Raw genomic sequence first — 21,251 nt, forward strand, 5'->3', positions numbered from 1 at the left:
GCTCACTGCAACCTCCACTTCCTGGGTTCCAACAATTCTCCTGCCTCAGCCTCCTAGCAGCTGGGATTACAGGCACCTGCCACCACACCCAGCTAATTGTTTTGAGTTTTCCGTAGAGATGGGTTTTCACCATGTTGGCCAGGCTGGTCTCGAACTCCTTGCCTCAAGTGATCCACCTGTCTGGGCCTCCCAAAGTGCTAGGATTACAGGCGTGAGCTACCATGCACAGCTATTATTTTTTGAGAATGAGTCTCGCTCTGTCGCCCAGGCTGGATGCAATGGTGTGATCTTGGCTCACTGCAACCTCCACCTCCCGGGTTCAAGCGATTCTTCTGCCTCAGCCTCCCGAGTAGCTGGGATCACAGGTGCATACCACCATGCCCAGCTAATTTTTGTATTTTTTAGTAGAGATGGGGTTTCACCATGTTGACCGGGCCGGTCTTGAGCTCCTAACCTCAGGTGATCCACTCACCTTGGCCTCCCAAAGTGCTGGGATTACTGGCGTGAGCTACCACACCTGGCTTAATATTTCTTTAAAAAAAAATTTTAGTTTTAGTAGAGATGAGATTTTACCACGTTGGCCAGGATGATCTTGAACTCCTGACCTCAAGTGATCTGCCTGCCTTGGTCTCCCAAAGTGTTGGGATTACAGGTGTGAGCCATGACTCACCATTTTATTATAGAAATTTTCAAAGACACAAAAGAATGAGAGAATTGTGTAATGAGCACCCATATGCCACCACCTAGATTCTCTTATTAACATTTCTGTGTATTTGCTTTATCACATATCCATCCAGCTAGCCATCACTCTATCTAGCCATCCATACATTTCTTATATTCAACAACACATTGTGTACATCTTTTTCATAGAAATAAATATTTTTCTACAATAGCATGTTAAATGGCTATTTCCTACTCCATCAATGAATGCAGCATTTATGTAACACTTGAAAAACTTGCCTTATTTAGAAAAGGCTTTGAAAGAGAATATTCTAGGCTGGGACATGTCAACAAAAAGAGGCAAACTCAGCCGGGCACGGTGGCTCAAGCCTGTAATCCCAGCACTTTGGGAGGCCGAGGCGGGTGGATCACGAGGTCAAGAGATCAAGACCATCCTGGTCAACATGGTGAAACCCCGTCTCTACTAAAACTACAAAAAATTAGCTGGGCATGGTGGCGCGTGCCTGTAGTCCTAGCTACTCAGGAGGCTGAGGCAGGAGAATTGCCTGAACCCGGGAGGCGGAGGTTGCGGTGAGCCGAGATCGCGCCATTGCACTCCAGCCTGGGTAACAAGAGTGAAACGCCGTCTCAAAAAAAAAAAAAAAAAAAGAGGCAAACTCTATAAAATATGTAGAGGTTTGTTCTGAGCCAAATATGAGTGACCATGGCTGGAGGCACAGTCTCAAGAAGTCCTGAGAACATGTACTCAAAGTGGTTGGGTTACAGCTTGGTTTTATACATTTTAGGGGGACATAAGCTGTCAATCAATACGTGTGAGATATACATTGGTTTGGTCCAGAAAGGCAGGACAACGGGAGGCAGGGGTTTACAGGTGGATTCAAAGATTTTTCTAATTGGCAATTGGTTAAAAGGGTTATTATTCTAAAGACTTGGAATCAACAGAAAGGAATGTCTGGGTTAAGAAAAGGGTTTGTGGGCCGTGCACGGTGGCTCACACCTGTAATCCCAGCACTTAGGGAGGCTGAGGCAGGTGGATCATGAAGTCAGTAGACCGAGACCATCCTGCCTAACATGGTGAAACCCCATCTCTACTAAAAATACAAAAAACTAGCTGGGCATGGTGGCTTGCACCTGTAGTCTCAGCTACTTGGTAGGCTGAGGCAGGATAATCACTTGAACCCGGGAGGCAGAGGTTGCAGTGAGCCAAGATCACACCACTGCACTTCCAGCTTGGGCAACAGAGAAAGACACCATCTCAAAAAAAAAAAAAAAAAAAAAGGGGTTGTGGAGACCAAGATTCTTATGAACGTCTCATAGGTGGCCAACCTTAGAGACAAAAGATGGCAAATGTTTCCTATTCAGACTTTTTAATTTTTAATTTAAGTTTTTTGAGAGGGAGTTTTGCTCTGTTGCCCAGGCTGGAGTGCAGCGGGGTGATTTCGGCTCACTGCAAACTCTACCCCATGGGTTCAAGGAACTCTCCTGCCTCAGCCTCCTGAGTAGCTGGTATTACAGGCATCTGCCACCACGCAGGGCTAATTTTTATGTTTTTAGTGGAGACTGAGTTTCACCATGTGGCTGGGCTGGTCTCGAACTCCTGACCTCAGGTGATCCGCCCACCTCTACCTCCCAAAGTGCTAGGATTACAGCTGTGAGAAGCACTGCTCCCTTTGACAACATCTTCCTTTCTTTTTTTAGACGGAGTCTCGCTCTGTCGCCAGGCTGGAGTGCAGTGGCACAATTTCAGCTCACTGCAATCTCCGCCTCCTGAGTTCAAGCGATTCTCCTGTCTCAGCCTTCCAAGTGGCTGGAATTACAGACGCATGCCGCCACACCCAGCTAATTTTTGTATTTTTAGTAGAGATGGGGTTTCACCGTGTTGGTCAGGATGGCCTTGATCTCTTGACCTCATGATCCGCCTGCTTTGGCCTCCCAAAGTGCTGGGATTGCAGGTATGAGCCACCGTGCCCAGCGGACAACTTCCTTTTTTAAACAAAAAACTGGTCCTGTGCTCAGCCACCAGCAGGCAGCAATACTGAGCTAGAATTTAATGATGAAACCTTGAATTCCTGGGCTCCAGCAATCCTCCTACCTCAGCCTCCCAAGTAGCTGGGACTGCAGATGGACGCCACCACTGCTGACTGAATTAAAAGTAAATTGATTTTTATTTGGAGACAGAGTCTTGCTCTGTCGCCCAGGCTAGAGTGCAATGGTGCTTCACTGCAACCTCTGCCTCCCAAGTTCAAGCAGTACTTCTGCCTCAGCCTCGAACTCCTGACTTCAGGAGATCCACCCACTTTGGCCTCCCAAACTGCTGGGATTCCAGGTATGAGCCACCTCTCCTGGCCAGATTTGGGAGTTTTAAAAGAGCAGTCTGCCAGTAGTGGGGAAAACAGATTGGAAGGGCACTAAGGAAACTATTGCAGTAGTCCAGGTAAAATAAAATGAAGTAACGTGGACAAAGCGCTTAGCACTTAATGACATGGAATAAGCAGGAGCTATTTGTATTTTATTTTATTTAGTTATTTTTGAGATGGTGTCTCACTCTGTTGCCCAGGCTGAAGCACAGTGACACCATTTCAGCTCACTGCAGCCCCCACCTCCTGGCTTCAAACAATTCTCCTGCCTCATCCTCCTGAGTATCTTGGATTTTGCCACCATGCCTGACTAATTTTTGTATTTTTAGTAGCGACAGGGTTTCACCATGTTGTGCAGACTGGTCTCAAACTCCTGACCTCAGGTGATCCACCAGCCTTGGCCTCCCAAAGTGCTGGGATTACAGGCATAAGCCACCATACCCAGCCAAGAGGGAGCTATTTTTTTAGGAATCAACAGGCACTTGAGAACTGTTTGAATTATAACTAAAGTTAGGAGTTAGAGAGATAGAGGAATTTGTGTGTCCCCTGGAAACTTTGAGCCTCTAATCTCCTCCTCTGGTGATAAATACTAGAATTTCTTATCCCTGTCAAGTTATTTTGGTAGTTTATTTTGCATTCATACCTACATTCTTCTGCCTCTGTTCCTTCTCATCACTTTCATCCTATCAGCTGGGAGAGGAGAATTTCATGAAGAGAGTTTGTAATACCTATCATTGGTGATGTGACCTGGCAAGCCACCTAATCTCTCTGAACTCAGTTTTGTCTTGTGTATGCTGGGGACTATGTTGGTCAGGGTTCCCTAGAGGGACAGAACTAATAGGATACATCTATATATATGAATTTATTAATAATTAATTTACATGATCACAGCATCCCACAATAGGCTATCCTTAAGCTTGAGGACCAAGTAGAGTCGGTCCAAGTCTCAAAACTGAAGAACTTGGAGTCCAATGTTTGAGGGCAGGAAGCATCCAGCACAGGAGAAAGATGTAGGCTGGGAGGCTAGGCTAGTCTTGCCTCTTCACGTTTTTCTGCCTGCTTTATATTCCCCGGCAGCGAATTAGATTGTGCCCACCAGATCGAGGGTGGATCTGCCTTCCCCAGCCCACTGACTCAACTGTTAATCTCCTTTGGCAACACCCTCACAGACACACCCAGGATCAATACTTTGTATCCTTCAATCCAGTCAAGTTGACACTCATTAACCATCACAGAGACTTTTCTGAATATTGGGATATACAGGTATTTGTTCTGTCCATCGTGAGGATCAGTGAATAACTGTCCAGAAAGGATTTTCAAAATACAATAAAAATCATTATTATTTCATTCAATAAATATTTATTAAGCAGCTGGGTGTCATCCAGGCTGGAGTGCAGTGGCGTGATCAAGGCTCACTGCAGCCTTCATCTCCCAGGTTCAAGCAATCCTCCCACCTCAGCCTCCCGAGTAGCTGGGATCACAAGTGTACACCACCACACAAAAGTCCAATTCTTATGGAGCTGACACTTTGCTGAAGTCCATTCTGATTCTGGGCTTTTTGGATTTTGATTCTATTTTCTTAAATTGTCACATAACTTTGGGCCTCTGTTAAAAAATACAGATTCTTAGCGTGACCACAGTCTTAATGAATTAATAAGGGGAAGGTAGTATGTGGAAGAGTTAACAAGCCCTCTAAAGTTATTTAGAACGAATGGAAAATAAGAGATTAAGTAAATTAAAATGCCTCCCTTTTCCTTTTCCCAAACATTGATGAGCCACTCAGCAATCCTGCATACACATGTTTATATATTGAATTCTCCAAAATATTTCTATTAAGAAGTGGCTTCAGATGGCTTCAAGGAGAAGCAAGTCCAAACATCAGAACCAGGCATGCACCCTTGAACGAGAAAGTGGTGGGCGGGGGGGCAGAAAGTGCTGTCCTTGGCCCTGTTTTTTGTCTGCCACTGAGCTTGCTGTGCAGCCATGGGCAGGGACTCATCTGAATATTGGGATATACAGATATCTGTTCTGTTCATTGTGATCAGTGACTAAACTGTACAGAAAAGATTTTCAAAATACAATTTAAAAAAAATCAGGTAATCTAAATCTAAGTCTGATCTAAATCTTGGTGTGCTCATCACCAAAACGAAGTTATGCTTTCTCAGATAGTACCAGTTCATACAAAAGTGCTGGGTTAACTGCAACAGAATCACCTGGAGAACTTATTACATCTCCAGATTCCTGGGCCCCATAGATTGATAGAGTCTGATTCAGTGGGGTTAGGATGGCATCCATAATTTCCTCTATTTTTACTTTATTTTTTATTTTTGTTTTTTCTGAGACTGTTTTGCTCTGTTGCCCAGGATGGAGTGCAGTGGTGCCATCTCCGCTCACTGCAACCTCTGCCTCCTGGGTTCGACTGATTCTCCTGCCTAAGCCTCTTGAGTAGCTGGGACTACAAGCCTGTGCCACCACACCTGGCTAATTTTTGTATTTTTAGTGAAAACGGGGTTTCGCCATGTTGGTCCGGCTGGTCTCAAACTCATGACCTCAAGTAATCCACTGCCTCAGCCTCCTGAAGTGCTGGGATTACAGGTGTGATCCACTGCACCCAGCCTTCCTGGGGAATTTTTGATATGGATCCAGACATGGGATCTCACTGGGCTAGATCAAACTCTCAGTGCCTCAGCTTTCTCATCTGTACCATATAATCATTCCCCTGATGGTAAAATTAAATAAGCTAACGTCCATCATGCACTTAGAACAGCATATGACATGTAGTAAGTACTGTGTAAGTTTTAACTGTTCAATCAGCCAGTGTCTAATCAGGAAGACAAAAACCACTGTAAGTATTTAAACCAGAGGTGCCTGGGTAACACAGGGAGACCGCATCTCTACAACAAATAAAAATTAGCCGGGCATGGTGGTGCTTACCTGTAGTCCCAGCTACACAGGAGACTGAGGTGAGAGGATTGCTTGAGCCCCAGAGGGTGAGGCTGTAGTGAGCTGTAATGGCACCACTGCACTCCAGTCTGAGCAACAGAATGAGACCCTATCTCAAAAAAAAAAAAAAGTAATGAAGAGGATGAGAATACAAACAGCAGATGGTGATGCAACACAGAGATTAGACAGCATAAAGTCTGCTACCCCTTAGCCAAAGGAAGAAAGAGAAAGCTGGTATCACTGTAGTCTAGAGTCTGAGGTCACCTGGCAGACCCTCAGTCAAGCTGGATCTGCAGACAAGACACAGCCACTTCCAAGACACTGCTGAGTTTGGCTGGGCGTGGTGGCTCACGCCTGTAATCCCAACACTTTGGGAGGCTGAGGCGGGCCAATCACCTGAGGTCAGGAGTTTGAGATCAGCCTGACCAATATGGAGAAACCCCATCTCTACTAAAAATACAAAATTAGCCAGGCATGGTGGTGCGTGCCTGTAATCCCAGCTACTTGGGAGACTGAGGCAGGAGAATTGCTTGAACCCAGGAGGCAAATGTTGCGATGAGCCGAGATCATGCCATTGCACTCCAGCCTGGGCAATAAGAGCAAAACTCTGTCTAAAAAAAAAAAAAAAAAAAAAAAAAAAAAGACAAAAGAAAGACACTGTTGAGCAAGCTCTCTGGCTCTTTCATTTGTCCTGCCTCCTGTTCTCTCAATAGTGCCTCCATCAGCTGAGCCTGGCAGGACGTCATCTTCCCAGGGAGCCTGGGAAACAGTTTGTAGGGGTCACCCCTGCCTTTTAGGGGAAGGATGAAAAATGGCTCTGAAGGCAGATTTGTATTATTTTGTTATTATTATTCTCATTGTTATTTTCTTTAAGGTCCTTTTTGGCCCTAAAGTTCTCAGAGTTTCTAGATCGTAACCAAGCACTGCAGTGGGACTCGGGGCGTTGTGAGTGCTTATTGATTAATTGATTCCTTACCCTCAGTGTACATATATGCATAAATGCTTGGCTTCTGTTCTCTGAAAACTGACAGCTCAGGCCTTGGCAAAAACTCCCCAGTGCTGACGGCAGTGCAGCCCCACCTAGGATTCAGGGAAAGGGAAGGTGTGCAGCCCAGGCTTCTCGACCTAGGCAGGCTGCCTCAGCACCTTTAAGGATTCAGAAGTGGTAAATAGGAGGAGCTGGTTGGTGATATCACAGGGCACAGAGAAGGGTCCTGAGGAGGTCAGGAACAGACGAAAAGAGATCAGATTGTGGAATAATTCTCGCAGAGCCCTGGGGTGTGAGGCACCAGGAAATAGAGCTTCACCCCGTTTTAAGGCCACTTCTTGGAAGCCTGGAAAACACCCACTTGTCTTTGGGACACATCCCTTTCAGTGTGTGTGGGAGTGAAACTCTGGAAACTTTACTACCAAAAATGGGCAGAAAAGCTCTTTCTTAATGTTTCTTGGAAGATCCAGAATTTAACCTTGACCAAAGGCAAATGTGTTTATTTTGAAAGGTTTTTAGAGAAAGGATTGAATATCGTGGAATTCTTCCAAATGCACCAAAGACCTGCTCCCCCAAATCATTCTTCCAGCAAATATGTATGGGTAGCAGGTTGCCTACTAAGTCAGGCAGTGAATTTGGGAGTGAGAGCTAGGTTAGCCTGCTGCTTTGCCTCTGCCCTGGCTATGTGGCCTTGGGCAAGGGCAATGACTTCAGTTTCTTTGTCTGTAAAACAGGAATAATATGAACTACCTTGTAAAGTTAGGAGAATTAGAATGAGTTCATGCATTAAAGTATTTACACAGAGCCTGGCATCCAGTGAGTAATCAGGAAATGGTAATAATTTATTTTATTATGCCTTGCCTGACCTGTATGACACTTTGCAAAACACTTTCCTTCTTTTATATTAGTTGATTATATCTCTTATCAGCTGGGAGACGTGGGTCAGGAAACCAACACTGAGGCCAGGCATGGTGGCTCACACCTGTAATCCCAGCACTTTGTGAGGCCGAAGCAGGCAGATCACGAGGTCAGGCGATCAAGACCATCCTGGCCAACATGGTGAAACTCTGTCTCTTTAATTAAAAAATTACAAATTTATAAAGAAGGAAACCAACATTCATCTTGACTCAACTGTGGATCTGGCACCCTGCTGCATGCTTAACAGTGATCATCTTGTTGGTTTCAGTTATTCAATAAATATTCTAGTATCTATTTTATGCCGGGCTATTCTATGCACTGGAGATACAGCAATAACAAATGAGACAAAACTCCCTGCCTCTCTCAGAGGACACATTCCATGCAGGGAGACACACAATGAGTACAATTTAACAAACTCTTATGTAAACTATCTCCTGACATGCTTTACAAATATTAATTCCCAACCTATGAGGAAGGTGTTATTATGCTTATCCCATTTTACAGATTAGAACACTGAATTCCAACGGGATTGAAAGTCACTTGCCCAAGGTCTCACAGCTAAGGAGAGCTGGATTCAAAGGCAGGCAGTGTGACTCCAGAGTCCATGCTCTTAATCTCTCTCTTTTTTTTCCTTTTTTTGAGACGGAGTCTCCCTCTGTTGCCCAGGCTGGAGTGCAGTGTTTCCACCTCGGTTCACAGCAAACTCCTGGTTCAAGTGATTCTCCCACCTCAGCCTCAAGAGTAACTGGGACTACAGGCATGAACCACCATGCTTGGCTAATTTTTTTTTTTTTTTGAGATGAAGTCTTGCTCTGTTGTCAGGCTGGAGTGCAGTGGTGTGATTTCACCTCACTGCAACCTCCGCCTCCTGGGTTCAAGTGATTCTCCTGCCTCAGCCTCCCGAGTAGCTGGGACTATGGGTGCTCGCCACCATGCCCAGGTAATTTTTGTAGTTTTAGTAGGACAGAGTTTCACCATGTTGGCCAGGATAGTTTCCATCTCTTGACTCTTCATCTTTACTCTAGGTCATCCTTCAAAAAAAATGATATATGTTCTAATAAAGTGTGATAAGTGCCATGAAAAAGAATATGCTGGGTGTGGTGGCTCACACCTGTATTCCCAGTGCTTAGGGAGGCTGAGGCAGGAGGATCGCTTGAGCCCAGGTGTTGGAGACCAGCCTGGGCAACAGCAAGACCCCCGGCTCTACAAAGATAACTTTTAAAAAGCCAAAAAAAAAAAAAAAAAATTGCAGAGGAAAGGGGGAAAAGAGAGTGATGGGAGAGTACCATCTCTGCAGGGGGCTGGGGAGGGCCTCTCTGAGGAGCCATACCTGAGCAGAGACCTGAAGACGGTCAGGGAGAGGGGCAGGTGGGTGTCCGGGAGAGCGATCCAGGCAGAGGGAAAGGCAATTGCAAAGGCCTGAGGCCGGCCCTTCCCTGGTGTTGGGGAAGCTCCAGGATCTAGTGGGAGCCAGAGGGGGAGATGGCTCAGCTGGAGCCTCTGGAAGGAGAGTGTATGAGGCACAGGTGTGCAGGGGAAGGCCAGGAGTTCAGTTTGGGATAATCTCACCATCACTCATCAAGTGGAAAGTTCCAGGGGGCTTAGAGGGGTCAAGGAACTCACACCAGGTCACTCAAGCAGTCATTTTCAGAGGCATGATTCACAACTCAGGTCTGCGGACCCTAACTTCAATGCCATGGGCATTTCCCAGTTTGGGTGCTGTGGGGAAGTCTGGAGAGGTAAGAGTCCGATGGCCCTGACTTCCTCTATTTGCATTGCTATAAAGGAATACTAGGGACTGTGTAATTTATAAAGAAAAGAGGTTTATTGGTCTGGGCATGGTGGTTCATGCCTGTAATCCCAGCACTTTGGGAGGCCAAGGTGGGCAGATCACTTGAGGTCTGGAGTTCGAGACCAGCCTGACCAACATGGAGAGACCCCATCTCTACTAAAAATGCAAAATTAGCCGGGCACGGTGGTGCATGCCTGTAATCCCAGCTACTTGGGAGGCTGAGGCAGGAAAATCGCTTGATTCCAGGAGGCGGAGGTTGCGGTTAGCGAACATAGCGCCATTGCACTCCAGCCTGGGCAACAATAGCGAAACTCCGTCTCAAAAAAAAAAAAAAAATAGAGACCTATTTTGGCTCATGGTTCTGCAGTCTATACAGGAAGCATGGTGCTGGCATCTGCTTCTGGTGAGGGCCTAAGGAAGCTTCCAATCACGGCAGAAGGCAAAGCGGGCACGTGTCACATGGAGAGAAAGGGAGTAACAGAGAGGTGGGGGAGGCACCAGGCTCTGTAAACAACCAGCTGTTGATGAACTAACAGAATGAAATCTCACCCATTACCATGAGGAGAGCATCAGGGTATTCAGAAGAGACCCGCCCCCATGACCCAAACACCTCCCACCGGCCCCTCCTCCGACAATGGGGATTACACATCAACATGGGATTTGGAGGGGACAAATATCCATACCATGTCAGGCCCAGAGGAGCTTCCCAGGAGGGAGGAAAGAGGTAGTGGAGAGAGAAGCAGAAGAGATACTCCAAGGACAGAAACGATGCCAGGGATTTCACACGGCAGGGGGTAGCATGGGTTTAAAAGTGAATGCAGATGAGAGGCACTGGGAGGTGCAGTTTTTGTTTTTGTTTTAATTTTTACTTTTTTTTTTGAGACAGAGTCTCTGCTGCTCAGGCTGGTGTGCAATGGTGCGATCTCGGCTCACTGCAACCTCTGCCTCTCAGGTTCAAGTGATTCTCCTGCCTCAGCCTTCCAAGTAGCTGGGATTACAGGTGCACACCACCACACCCAGCTAATTTTTGTATTTTTAGTAGAGGTGAGGTTTCACCATCTTGGTCAGGCTGGTCTCAAACTCCTGACCTGAGGTGATCTACTAGGCTTGCCCTCTTAAAGTGCTGGGATTACGGGAGTGAGCCACCGTGCTTGGCCACTTCAGTTTTTTAGGGGAGAACAGAAGGTGTCCCAGCCCTGTGTAGTTGGACAGTGTTGGAGACAGTATGGATGTTCTGACTGCTGAAGCAGGCCGTGCTCACTTAGAGATAGGGAGACCCTAGGGCTCGGCACGGTGGCTTACACCTGTAATCCCAGCACTTTGGAAGGCCACGGTGTATGGATCACAGTCAAGGGATGGAGACCATCCTGGCCAATATGGTGAAACTCTGTCTCTACTAAAAATACAAAAATTAGCTGGGTGTGGTGGCACGCATCTGTAGTCCCAGGTACTGGAGAGGCTGAGGCAGGAGAATTGCTTGAACTAGGGAGCCAGAGGTTGCAGTGAGCTGAGATCATGCCCCTGCACTTTAGCCTGGTGACATAGAAAGACTCTGTCTCAAAAAAAAAAAAAAAAAAAAGATAGGAGACCTCCTGAGCAAGCCTTTCTCCACAGGCTGCCCCAGAATGGATACTTTCCCATTGTGGCAAATGAATTTCCCCAGGCTAGACCTCTCCCCTGAACTGGTATATGCAACCACAGGCTTTCAACATGGTACCCCTAGGCATCTCTGAACATACCCCAAATGGAAGTTCTGATCTTCCCCCAGTCCCAAGCTTGCTCTACCTGGAACGAGACTCCAAGACGCCAATCCTGAGACAAGGATTCATGGGCCTGAGGTGACTTTTTTTTTTTTTTGAGACAAGTTCTCACTCTGTTGCCCAGGCTGAAGTGCAGTGGCCTGATCATGGCTCACTGCAGCCTCAACCTCCTGGGTTGTAGCAATCCTCCCACCTCAGCCTCCTGAGTAGCTGGGACCACAGGTGTGTACCACCACGCCCAGCTAATTTTTTATTTTTATTTATTTATTTTATTTAGCATTTTGAAATGGAGTCTAGCTCTGTGGCCCACCTAGGCTGGAGTGCAGGGTTCCATCTAAGCTCACTGCAACCTCCACCTCCTGGGTTCAAGCGATTCTCCTGTCTTAGCCTCCTGAGTAGCTGGGATTACAGGTGTGCACCACCATACCTGGCTAATTTTTGTATTTTTAGTAGAGATGGGGTTTTGTCATGTTGGCCAGGCTGGTCTTGAACTCCTGACTTCAGGTGATCTGCCTGCTTAAGCCTTTCAAAGTGCTGGGATTACAGGTGTGAGCCCGGCCCGCCCTGTTTTTGTTTTTGTAGAGAGCTGGTCTTGAACTCCTGGGCTCAAGTGATCCTCCCACCTTGGCCTCCCAAAGTGTTGGGATGACAGGCATAAGCCACGGCAGCTGGCCCTGAAGTGAATTATTAAGGAAGTGCTCCTAGGAGGAACTGGTAAATGAGTGGGAGAAACAGGATAAAGAGAAGGAAGCCCAAGAAGGATGTGATACCAGGCCAAGTCCCAAAGACGGTGGCTTCACCCCAGGAAAGGAAATGGTATCTTGGAGTTTGTCCAACAGGAGGAAAGGAGGCTGGGTTTTCATATTCCTGCACCAGTTGGTAACTGGCTATGGGCTGGGGAGTCAACTCCTGGGCACTTCCTTGCAAGGGCAGACAGACTGAAGAGAGTCACAGGCGCAGGACTGAGGATCACAGCACACAGCGCCAAAGGAGGGGAGCTCGGAAACTGAAAAAGTGATCCCAGGGAGTCCAAGCAGGGCCCTGACAGTGTCCACTACACTTCCCTTCCCTATTTCAGAAATGGCGTTGTCTGGCTGGGTGCGGTGGCTCACACCTGTAATCCCAGCACTTTGGGAGGGCGAGGAGGGAGGATCGCTTGAGCTCAGGAATTCAAGACCAGCCTGGACAATATAGCAAGACGTTGTCTCTACTAAAAATAAAAAACACTAGCTGCGCATGGTGGCATGCATCTGTAGTCCCAGCTACTTGAGAGGCTGAAGCAAGAGGATTGCTTGAGCCTGGGAGATCAAGACTGCCGTGATATGTGATTGCGCCACTGCACTCCAGCCTGGTGAGAGAGTCAGATTCTGTTTCATAAAAGAAAATGGCATTGTCATTCTGCTGGTTGCTCAGGCCAGACCAAAAACCCTGGAGTCATTCTTGACCTGTTCTGTCTCTCATATTCCATAGCAAGCCAATCTTTTGGCCAATCTTGTTGTTAATACTTCAAAATATACCCAGAATTTGATCACGGGGTTTTTTTAGTAAATAAAAAAACAATTGTGGTTAAAGTACACAAAACATAAAATTTACCATCTTAACCATTTTTTAGTGTATTCTTCAGTGGTATTAAGTGCGTTCCTATTGTGCAACCATTGCCATCATCCATCCGCTGAACTCTTCATCCTGCAAAACTGAAACTGTGTTTCTATTAAACATTACCCATTCATCTATCAGTGGATGCTTGGGTTGCTCCTACCTTCTGACTATTGTGAATAATGCTGCTATGAACATAGGTGTACAAATATCTCTTCAAGTCCTGCTTTCGTTTTTGTTTTTTGAGACGGAGTTTCACTCTGTCACCAAGGCTGGAGTGCAATGGCACGATCTCGGCTCACTCAACCTCTGCCTCCTGGGTTTGAGCAATTCTTCCACCTTAGCCTCCCAAATAGCTGGGATTACAGATGTGTACCACCACGTCCAGCTAATTTTTGTATTTTCAGTAGAGATAGGGTTTTGTCATATTAACCAGGCTGGTCTCAAACTCCTGATCTCAAGTGATCTGCCTGCCTTGGCCTCCCAAAGTGCTGGGATTATAGACGCGAACCACCGTGGCTGGCCCTTGCTTTCACTTTTTTTCAGTATGTACCTGGGCATGGAATTGCTGGATCATATGTTAATTCTATTTTTTTTTTTGAACTACCATAACGTTTTCCATAGCAATTGCGCCATTTTACATTCCCACCAACAGCACATAAGGATTCCAGTTTCTCCACATCCTCAGCAATGCTTGTTATATTCTGGGTTTTAAAAATTCTTCTCTCAGGTATGGTGGCTCACACCTGTAATCCCAACATTTTGGAAGGCTGAGGCAGGAAGATCGCTTGAGCCCAGGAGTTAGAGATCAGCCTGAACAACATAAGGAGATGCCATCTCTACAGAAAAAAAAAAAAAATTAGAAAATTAAAAAATTAGGCCTGACACGGTGGCTCACGCCTGTAATCCCAGCACTTTGGGAGGCTGAGGTGGTCGGATCATCTGAGGTTGGGAGTTGAAGACCAGCCTGGCCAACATGGTGAAACCCCATCTCCATTAAAAATGCAAAAATTAGGCCCAGCATGGTGGGTCACGCCTGTAATCCTGGCACTTTGGGAGGCTGAGGCGAGCAGATCACCTGAAGTGAGGGGTTTGAGACCAGCCTGGCTAATATGGCGAAACCCCATCTCTACCAAAAATACAAAAATTAACCAGGCGTGGTGGTGCCCCTGTAATCCCAGCTACTTGGGAGGCTGAGGCAGGAGAATCGCTTGAACCTAGGAGGTAGAGGTTGCAGTGATCCCAGATAGTGCCACTGCATTCCAGCATTGGCGACAGAGCAAGATTCCATCTTAAAAATAATAATAATAATTAGCCTGGCATGATGGCACACGCCTCTATTTCCAGCTACTTGGAAGGATGAGGTGGGAGGATTGCGCTTGAGCCTGTTAGGCTGAAGCTGCAGTGAGATGTGATCATGCCACTGCACTCTCGGGGTGGCAGAACCAGACCCTGTCTCAAAGAAAAAGCCTGTTTTAGACCCACTCCATAATGACCAACTTGAACCAAGCCATTTCCTCTTCTGACTGGATAACTGCAGTGGAGCCCCCGCCAGCCTCCCTGATTCCCTGGTCCCTTGTCATTTTCTCAACATCACTGCTCTGCACAAAACCAATAGTGAGTGGCTGCCTCTCCTCCTTCCCCAAGTAGAAGCCAAAGTTCTTACCATGGCCTACAGGGCTCTATAAGGTGTGCTCCCCATCCTCCCATACTCCGACTCACTTCCTACTTGCTCTCTCTACTCCAGCCACTGGCTTTCTTGCTGTTCCAAGTAATCCACTGCCTCGGGACCTCTGCCCTGTTTTCTCTGCCTGGAATGCCCTTTCTTTGGATAGCCTTAGCTGTAGCATGGTTCATTCACTTCCTTCAAGTCTTTGTTCAAATGCCACTTTCTGAGGAAGGCCTCTGGGCTTTCTTGTTTGCTCTCCCAGCTCCCATCCATTTTTTGCCCTTCTGTACCCTCTCCTGAGTCTGAGGAGAATAACCCCTATAGAAAGCACCTGGGCTTTTTTGCCTCAGGCTTCTGAGTGGGTTCGGTGAATGGGAGGTGCCACCAGGAGATGAAATGCAATAGGGGGAGACGCTGGGTATTTTTCTCCTGCACTTTCCCTGCTCTGCTCTGGGCTGGGGCTGCGCCTTCCTTGACCACAGCTGCATTTGGGAACGGATCCCACACTACCCTATCCCCTTATCCTCGGACTTCCAATAACAGGATTGCCTCTCTGTCCTCAGTCCTCAAAATAGTCATGCCTTCCAGCTCTTGCTTGTCTCTGGTGCCTCAACAACCCTGTTGTCCGGATTCGCTGAACCCTGCGTATTTTTCTAGTCCCTTCCTTAAGACTTAAACCTCTTGAGTTCTATTCTGTTTCCTGCTAGACCCTGACTAGAACACCTGTGAATCACTTTACAGTATTTCCAATTTCTAATTCCAATCCCAATCTCTCCCTCCCCCGCTTTTTTGAGATAGGGTCTCACTCTGTGCTGCTGGTAGGAATGTAAAATGGCCCAGTCGCAGCCAAGCGTGGTGGCTCACGCCTGTAATCCCAGCACTTTGGGAGGCCAGGGCGGGCAGATCACTTGAGGTCAGGAATTCGAGACCAGCCTGGCCAACATGGTGAAAATACAAAAATACAAAAATTAGCTGGGCATGGTGGCTTGCGCCTGTAGTCCCAGCTGCCGGAAGGCTGAGGCAGGAGAATAGCTGGAACCCGGGAGGCAAAGGCTGCAGTGAGCCTTGATCGCGCCACTGTACTCCAGCCTGGCAGCTGGCGACTTAGCGAAACTGTCTCAAAAAAAAAAAAAAAAAAAAAAAAAAAAAAATGGCGTAGTCGCTATGGAAAACAGTCTGGTGGCTCCTCAAAAAATAAAGCAGGCTGGAATACAGTGGTGCGATCATAGTTCACTGCAGCCTCAACCTCTTGGGCTCAAGCTATCCTCCCGCTTCAGCCTCCTGAGTAGCTGGGACTACAGGTCCTTGCCAGCAGGCCTGGATAATTTTTTTTTCTCGTATTTTTTGTAGAGACGGGTGTCTCGATATGTGTTGCACAGGCTGGTCTCAAACTCCTAGGCTCAAGCCATCCACCCACCTCAGCCTCCTAAATAGGATTACAGGCGTGAACCACAGCCCCGCCCCCGACTGCGTCCTTGTTCTTGTACACAGCGCACGTTACCATCTAACATATTGTATTTCCACTTATTTCTTCACTTTCCTCTACCCTCCACACTGGATGGCAAGTCCGAGGGCGCAGGGATGTTTGTTCACTGTTGTATCTGAAGTGGTTGGCACATCGCCGGCTGTCAGCAAATGTTTATGAAATGAATGAATGAGTGAATGACCTACAAGGGGAGCTAAGGAGAAGGGAGCGGTGCGGTCCGCGTCGCAGGCAGAAGAGCTGACTCTCCAATCTTTGCTCCCCTCCGCCGGAATGCTGAGTGCCCGGGAAGGAGGCGGAAATGAGCGCGCTTAACAGCCCTCCAGTCGGGTGTTTACTTAATTAGGGCCTGTATCCCGAGGCTCGTTTGTATTTAACCGTCCGCCTAATGGCTTCGTCTGGCTCCGGGCGGGCGCGAGGGAACCAGCGAGGCGATGGTAGGCCTGGCCATCCTGTCCAGTCTGGGGCCCACTCCGGTTGCGCCGCGCGGATGCGCAGAGACCTACTTCCCCTAGAGCCTGGGAAGCTCCCTACGGGAGATCCAGGCCGGGAGGGGCGGAGTTCGGTAAGCAGCCCCAGGCTTTCCCCCAGCGTGGTCCACTCCCAGCCTCAGTCCCAGCCCCAGCTGCTAGTCTCAGCCGCCGGATAAGGGAGTGCTCTCGTGGTACCAGATGCCAGTTGCTCGTTGTACCCTCAGCCATGAAATTGGAGGATGACGAAGCTTCTCATTCTCCTAATTCGGGGGATGTGGGGGTGCTAGAAAGAGCCAGGCATCTGAGAGCATTAATACCAGGCAGTATTTGGGCACTCGCTCTGTGCCAGGTACTGAGTTTAGCGTTTTAAACCTGCTAATTTATTTAATATTCATCTATGAGAGGATAAAATATTAAGATCATAGCAGCCCCATTTCACAGATGCAGAACTGAGGCCCAAGGGGTTCATTTTACTTGCCAGAGGCTTCAGCGCTACTAAGGGGTGGGACCCGAGTTTGAACTCAGGCGGGGCCGGCTTAGAGCCCATGCTAGGCCTGAGAGCAAGACCCCCACCATAGCAACTCAAGCAGTCCATCGCTTAGCCACAGGCCTGGCGGGAAGGAGGACGGGTAGGTTACCAGGTTAGCGCTTGAAGGTCAAAGAAGCTATCATTTAAAACTCCAAGCCAGGCACAGTGGCTTACGCTTGTAATCCCAGGACTTTGGGAGGCCAAGGCGGGCGGATCACCTTAGGTCGGGAGTTCGAGACCAGCCTGGCTAATATGGTGAAAACCCCTCTCTACTAAAAATACAAAAATTAGCGGGGCATGGTGGCGGTCGCCTGTAATCCCAGCTACTCGGGAGGCTAAGGCAGGAGAGTCACTTGAACCTGGGAGGTGGAGGTTGCGGTGAGCCAAGATCCCTCCACGGCAGGGGGCGACAGTGAAACTTCATCTCAAAAAACAAAAAACAAACAAAAATCCCTTCCAGTTAGTTCCTCAAACCCCTATATCTGAGCTGGGGAGGAGGAGAGAGAAGGACCAGGAGGCAGCATCCAGGGCTTCTCGAGGCAGCAAGAGAAGGCGGGGGATGAGTGAGGGGACCGGCGAGAGAGGCTGGCCAGGAAAGCTCAGCTCCGTGGGGAAGGGCATGCGGAGTAGTGATTTAGACTAAGGATCATTTTTATGGCCAGGGCCCACATGTTTGCGGCAAAGAGGAAAAGCACTTCATGTCTAATGTAGTGGAATGAGAGTAACCTAGAGGAACGAATCCCAGGTCTGGCGTTTATCTCCTAGGAAGAGTGTGGGAGAGCTGTTTTCGAAGAAAGACTCTGGAGGCTACTTTGCACAGCAAGCAGTTTTTAGTCAGATTATACACAGTATTTCAGACCAATTTCAAAACCTCTGCGTTTTAACAATGGCCTTTATTTACATTTTACAGGAAGTTGAGAAAGCGTTATTTACATGGGGGCTTGGGGTGCTGGAGGTTATGGGACTAATAACCGCGCTTTTAGCTCACACCCTTTGGCACCACTACAGCTTCCAAACTCTGGGACTTTCTCTCCTAGCTTCCATTTGTTTCGCTGTAAAATGGAAGCAGTGGACAGGATGCGGCGGCTCAGGCCTGTAACCTGAGCACACTGGGAGGCGAAGGATCGCTTTCCACTAGTTCGAGACCAGCCTGGGCAACATAGGGAAACCCCCCACCCACCCCATCTCTACAAAATTTTTTAAAAAGTTAGCCGGGTGTGGTGGCGCGAGCCTGTAGTGTCAGCTACGCGGGAGCTGAGGCAGAAGAATCACTTGACCCTGGGAGGTCGAGGCCGCGCTGAGCCGAGATCACGCCACTGCATTCCAGGGCGGCAGAGTGAGACCCTGTTTCCAAAAATATAAATAAATAAAATAAAATAATAAAAATATGGGGAAGTTGAATCCAATTCAGTAACGCGGTCCCTCGGGACCTGCTAGTTTTAAACCCCGGAGTATCCTCTCGGCGGGCTGGCATGGAAGGTGCAGAAAGAGTCTTGAGCGGCCCCCCTGCAGCTGGTGTGGGAGGACACACGGTCCCGCATCAAAGCTTTGGGATAACAGCGCCTCCGGGGAGCATGAATGCGGAGCCTCTGTTTTCAGTCGACTTCAGATGCGTCTCCACTTTTTTTCCGCTTTAGCCGCAAGGCAAGGAAACACTTCTCTTCCCACACTGCGGAGGCTGAGTGTGCTGGGTGTTCTTTTCTCCTCGAACCCAGAACTGCGAGACAGGGGCTGAGTCCCTGCCGAGAAAAGCTCCAGAAAAACCAGGAGAGCGAAGGAGGGCCTCCGGGAGGCTCGGAGGGGTTCGCTGGGGCCTCAACCGCACCCGCAGCTGTCCCACCTGCGAAGGGGCGGAACCTCGTGGCGCTGGACCAATCAGAACCCACCTGCGCTCACCTGGCCTCCTCCCGCTCACTCCCGCGTACCGCGGTGCTCAAAGGAGCAAGAGCTGAGCGGAGCAGCGGCTCGCCGTCGCGGCAGCTGCCTCACCCCTCTCTCTCCAGCCATGGGGCTCCCTCGTGGACCTCTCGCGTCTCTCCTCCTCCTCCAGGTACTCTACAGCCTTGCCCTGGCCCCGGCTGGGACCTCTCCCTCGGGGACTGGCGGGGTCCGCACGGGGAGGTGGCGCCTGGGAGAACTCCGGGCTGCACTACCTGGGGCCAAGGGAGTCCCGGAGGGCCCGGGAGAACCCCGCAGGTTGGGAGTACAGGGCCGGGCACGCCTGTGACCCAGCCTCCCTCTTCCCGCTCTGCCCTTCGGCGCAGGTTTGCTGGCTGCAGTGCGCGGCCTCTGAGCCGTGCCGGGTGGGCTTCGGGGAGGCTGAAGTGACCTTGGAGGCGGGAGGCGCGGAGCAGGAACCCGGTCAGGCGCTGGGGAAAGGTAAGACCCTCCGGGTGGAACCGCGGGGCAGGCGCCGCACGTGATCGCTCTGGTGTGGCCCGCTCGAGGGGTGTTCGGGCCGGGGCAAGGGACTCCTGGCGTCACCTCAGGTCCGAGGGAGACGCGGAACTCGTCTTTGGAGGGGGGAATGACTGGGATTGGGGGTGATGGCTGACAGAGAAGGCTGGGCAGCAGAGCGCCTGAAACATCCACCCCCTAGTCCGGTAGTCACTTCCTACCTTGACCCCCTCCTCCGGGGTGCCGGATGGCTGAGCCCCTCACCCAGTCTCGACGTGGGGAGTTCTCCTCCGCTGGCTCCAGCAGAGGAATGCGCCGGCCACATTCTTCCCCCAACCCCCTCGCAGGTGTGGGGATGAGCCTTGCCCTGGGCAGCCCCTTTCGCCCCTCTCGGGCCCCCTTTGTGAACCGTGCTTTGTGTCTCCGACAGACAGACTGGGTCTGTTTCTCTTCTCCGCGCTCCCCTACCCCGCCCCCCTTCTTCCTCGGCAGCTGGAATGCACTCTTAACCCTGCCCTTTCCGGAGGGCCTGCGCCCTTGCAGCCTTCCTGGAAACGGCCCTGGCACACCTGGGCTGGGGCCATCACCTACGGGACAACCGGGTCTCCAGCGTCTAGGGCCCTAGGTCCCCAGCGTCTGGGATGCTAGGTCACTGGGGGGAGTTGCGGGGGAGAGTGTCCCAAGCTGGCAGGCCTTGGGCTATGGGGGCGATGGACGGGAGATCAAAGCACATTTTTGATCCCTCAGTTACTCCTCCCCACCCTATCCCAAGTTCAAAAACCTGAGGGCGGGGGTGCCACTTTAGTGAGGAGAACCACTGTGTTATGAGACCCATGGGGTTGCTGGCTAGTGGGTGGCTTTCTCCCATTTTGGGGGTGGGGGGTGGAACTGTAGCTTACCTGGCTTTCAAAACATTGAGAACCATTGCTACCTAGCATTCTTCTAAAGTCTCCATCTGCATACTCCTCACCCCAGGCACAAATTCCCACTGCTTGAATGTGAATGCCTAGAGGACAGAGTGGCTCTCTTTTATTTCTCTAAAAGAGGATTGAGGACCTTGAGTCTGTGGAAGCCCTTTTTAAAAAATTCTTTCCCCAAATAACTCTGTAGATTGCCAAAACAATTAACACCCAGGCTAGGCCAGGCTCCTTAAGCCCTTGGCTGTAGGGAGCCGAGGAGAGGCATTAAGAAGCCATGCCTCATAAACTTTAAATTCTTGCACAGGGGTTTATTACTGGCTGGCTAACAAACTGCAACTCAGCCAACCTGTAAAAATGTGAACTCGGGCAGGGCCCCAAAACCAATTCCGGCTCCCTGAGGAAGCCTTATTGCTAACCAGACTATCCCCATTGTCAAATTTCTCTGACTGCAGTCTCCAGAGCAGGCTATAGCTCTGAGTGCTGTCTGTACCTTATCTTTCCTACTGAAGCAAGAAATATCAGATTAGCTGTCACTTCACTAGGCTTGAGGTTTTGGGGGGAAGCGGTGATCAGGTTTTCGGTTTCATGGTTGGGTTAGCGAGTGCTTCACGATGACGTCAGGCATTTTAAACCTTTAGAGGAAATTCAGCGTTCTCGGATGTCTGCTTTACGGTTGTAAAAATGGTGTTTGTGCCAGCAGCACACCTGGGTTACACAACAAAGGGTGGCTTAATGCGCTTTGGCG

At 49.2% G+C, this 21,251-nt stretch overlaps 1 protein-coding gene across 1 annotated transcript in view; it reads left to right on the forward strand.

Annotated features, from left to right (window-relative positions):
* The first annotated feature begins 18,506 nt into the window (after positions 1-18,506).
* The window catches only part of CDH3 (cadherin 3), a 51,391-nt gene continuing 48,646 nt past the window's right edge, over positions 18,507-21,251 (forward strand). The window contains exons 1-2 of the mRNA XM_032284266.1: positions 18,507-19,239; positions 19,454-19,568. Coding sequence (XP_032140157.1) covers positions 19,195-19,239; positions 19,454-19,568 — 160 coding nt within the window. The 5' untranslated portion in view covers positions 18,507-19,194. The remainder of the gene's footprint in view (positions 19,240-19,453; positions 19,569-21,251) is intronic.

The sequence above is a fragment of the Sapajus apella genome, unplaced genomic scaffold (genome assembly GCF_009761245.1).
Source record: "Sapajus apella isolate SASKATOON/1434 unplaced genomic scaffold, GSC_monkey_1.0 scaffold15, whole genome shotgun sequence".
NCBI lineage: Eukaryota > Metazoa > Chordata > Mammalia > Primates > Cebidae > Sapajus > Sapajus apella.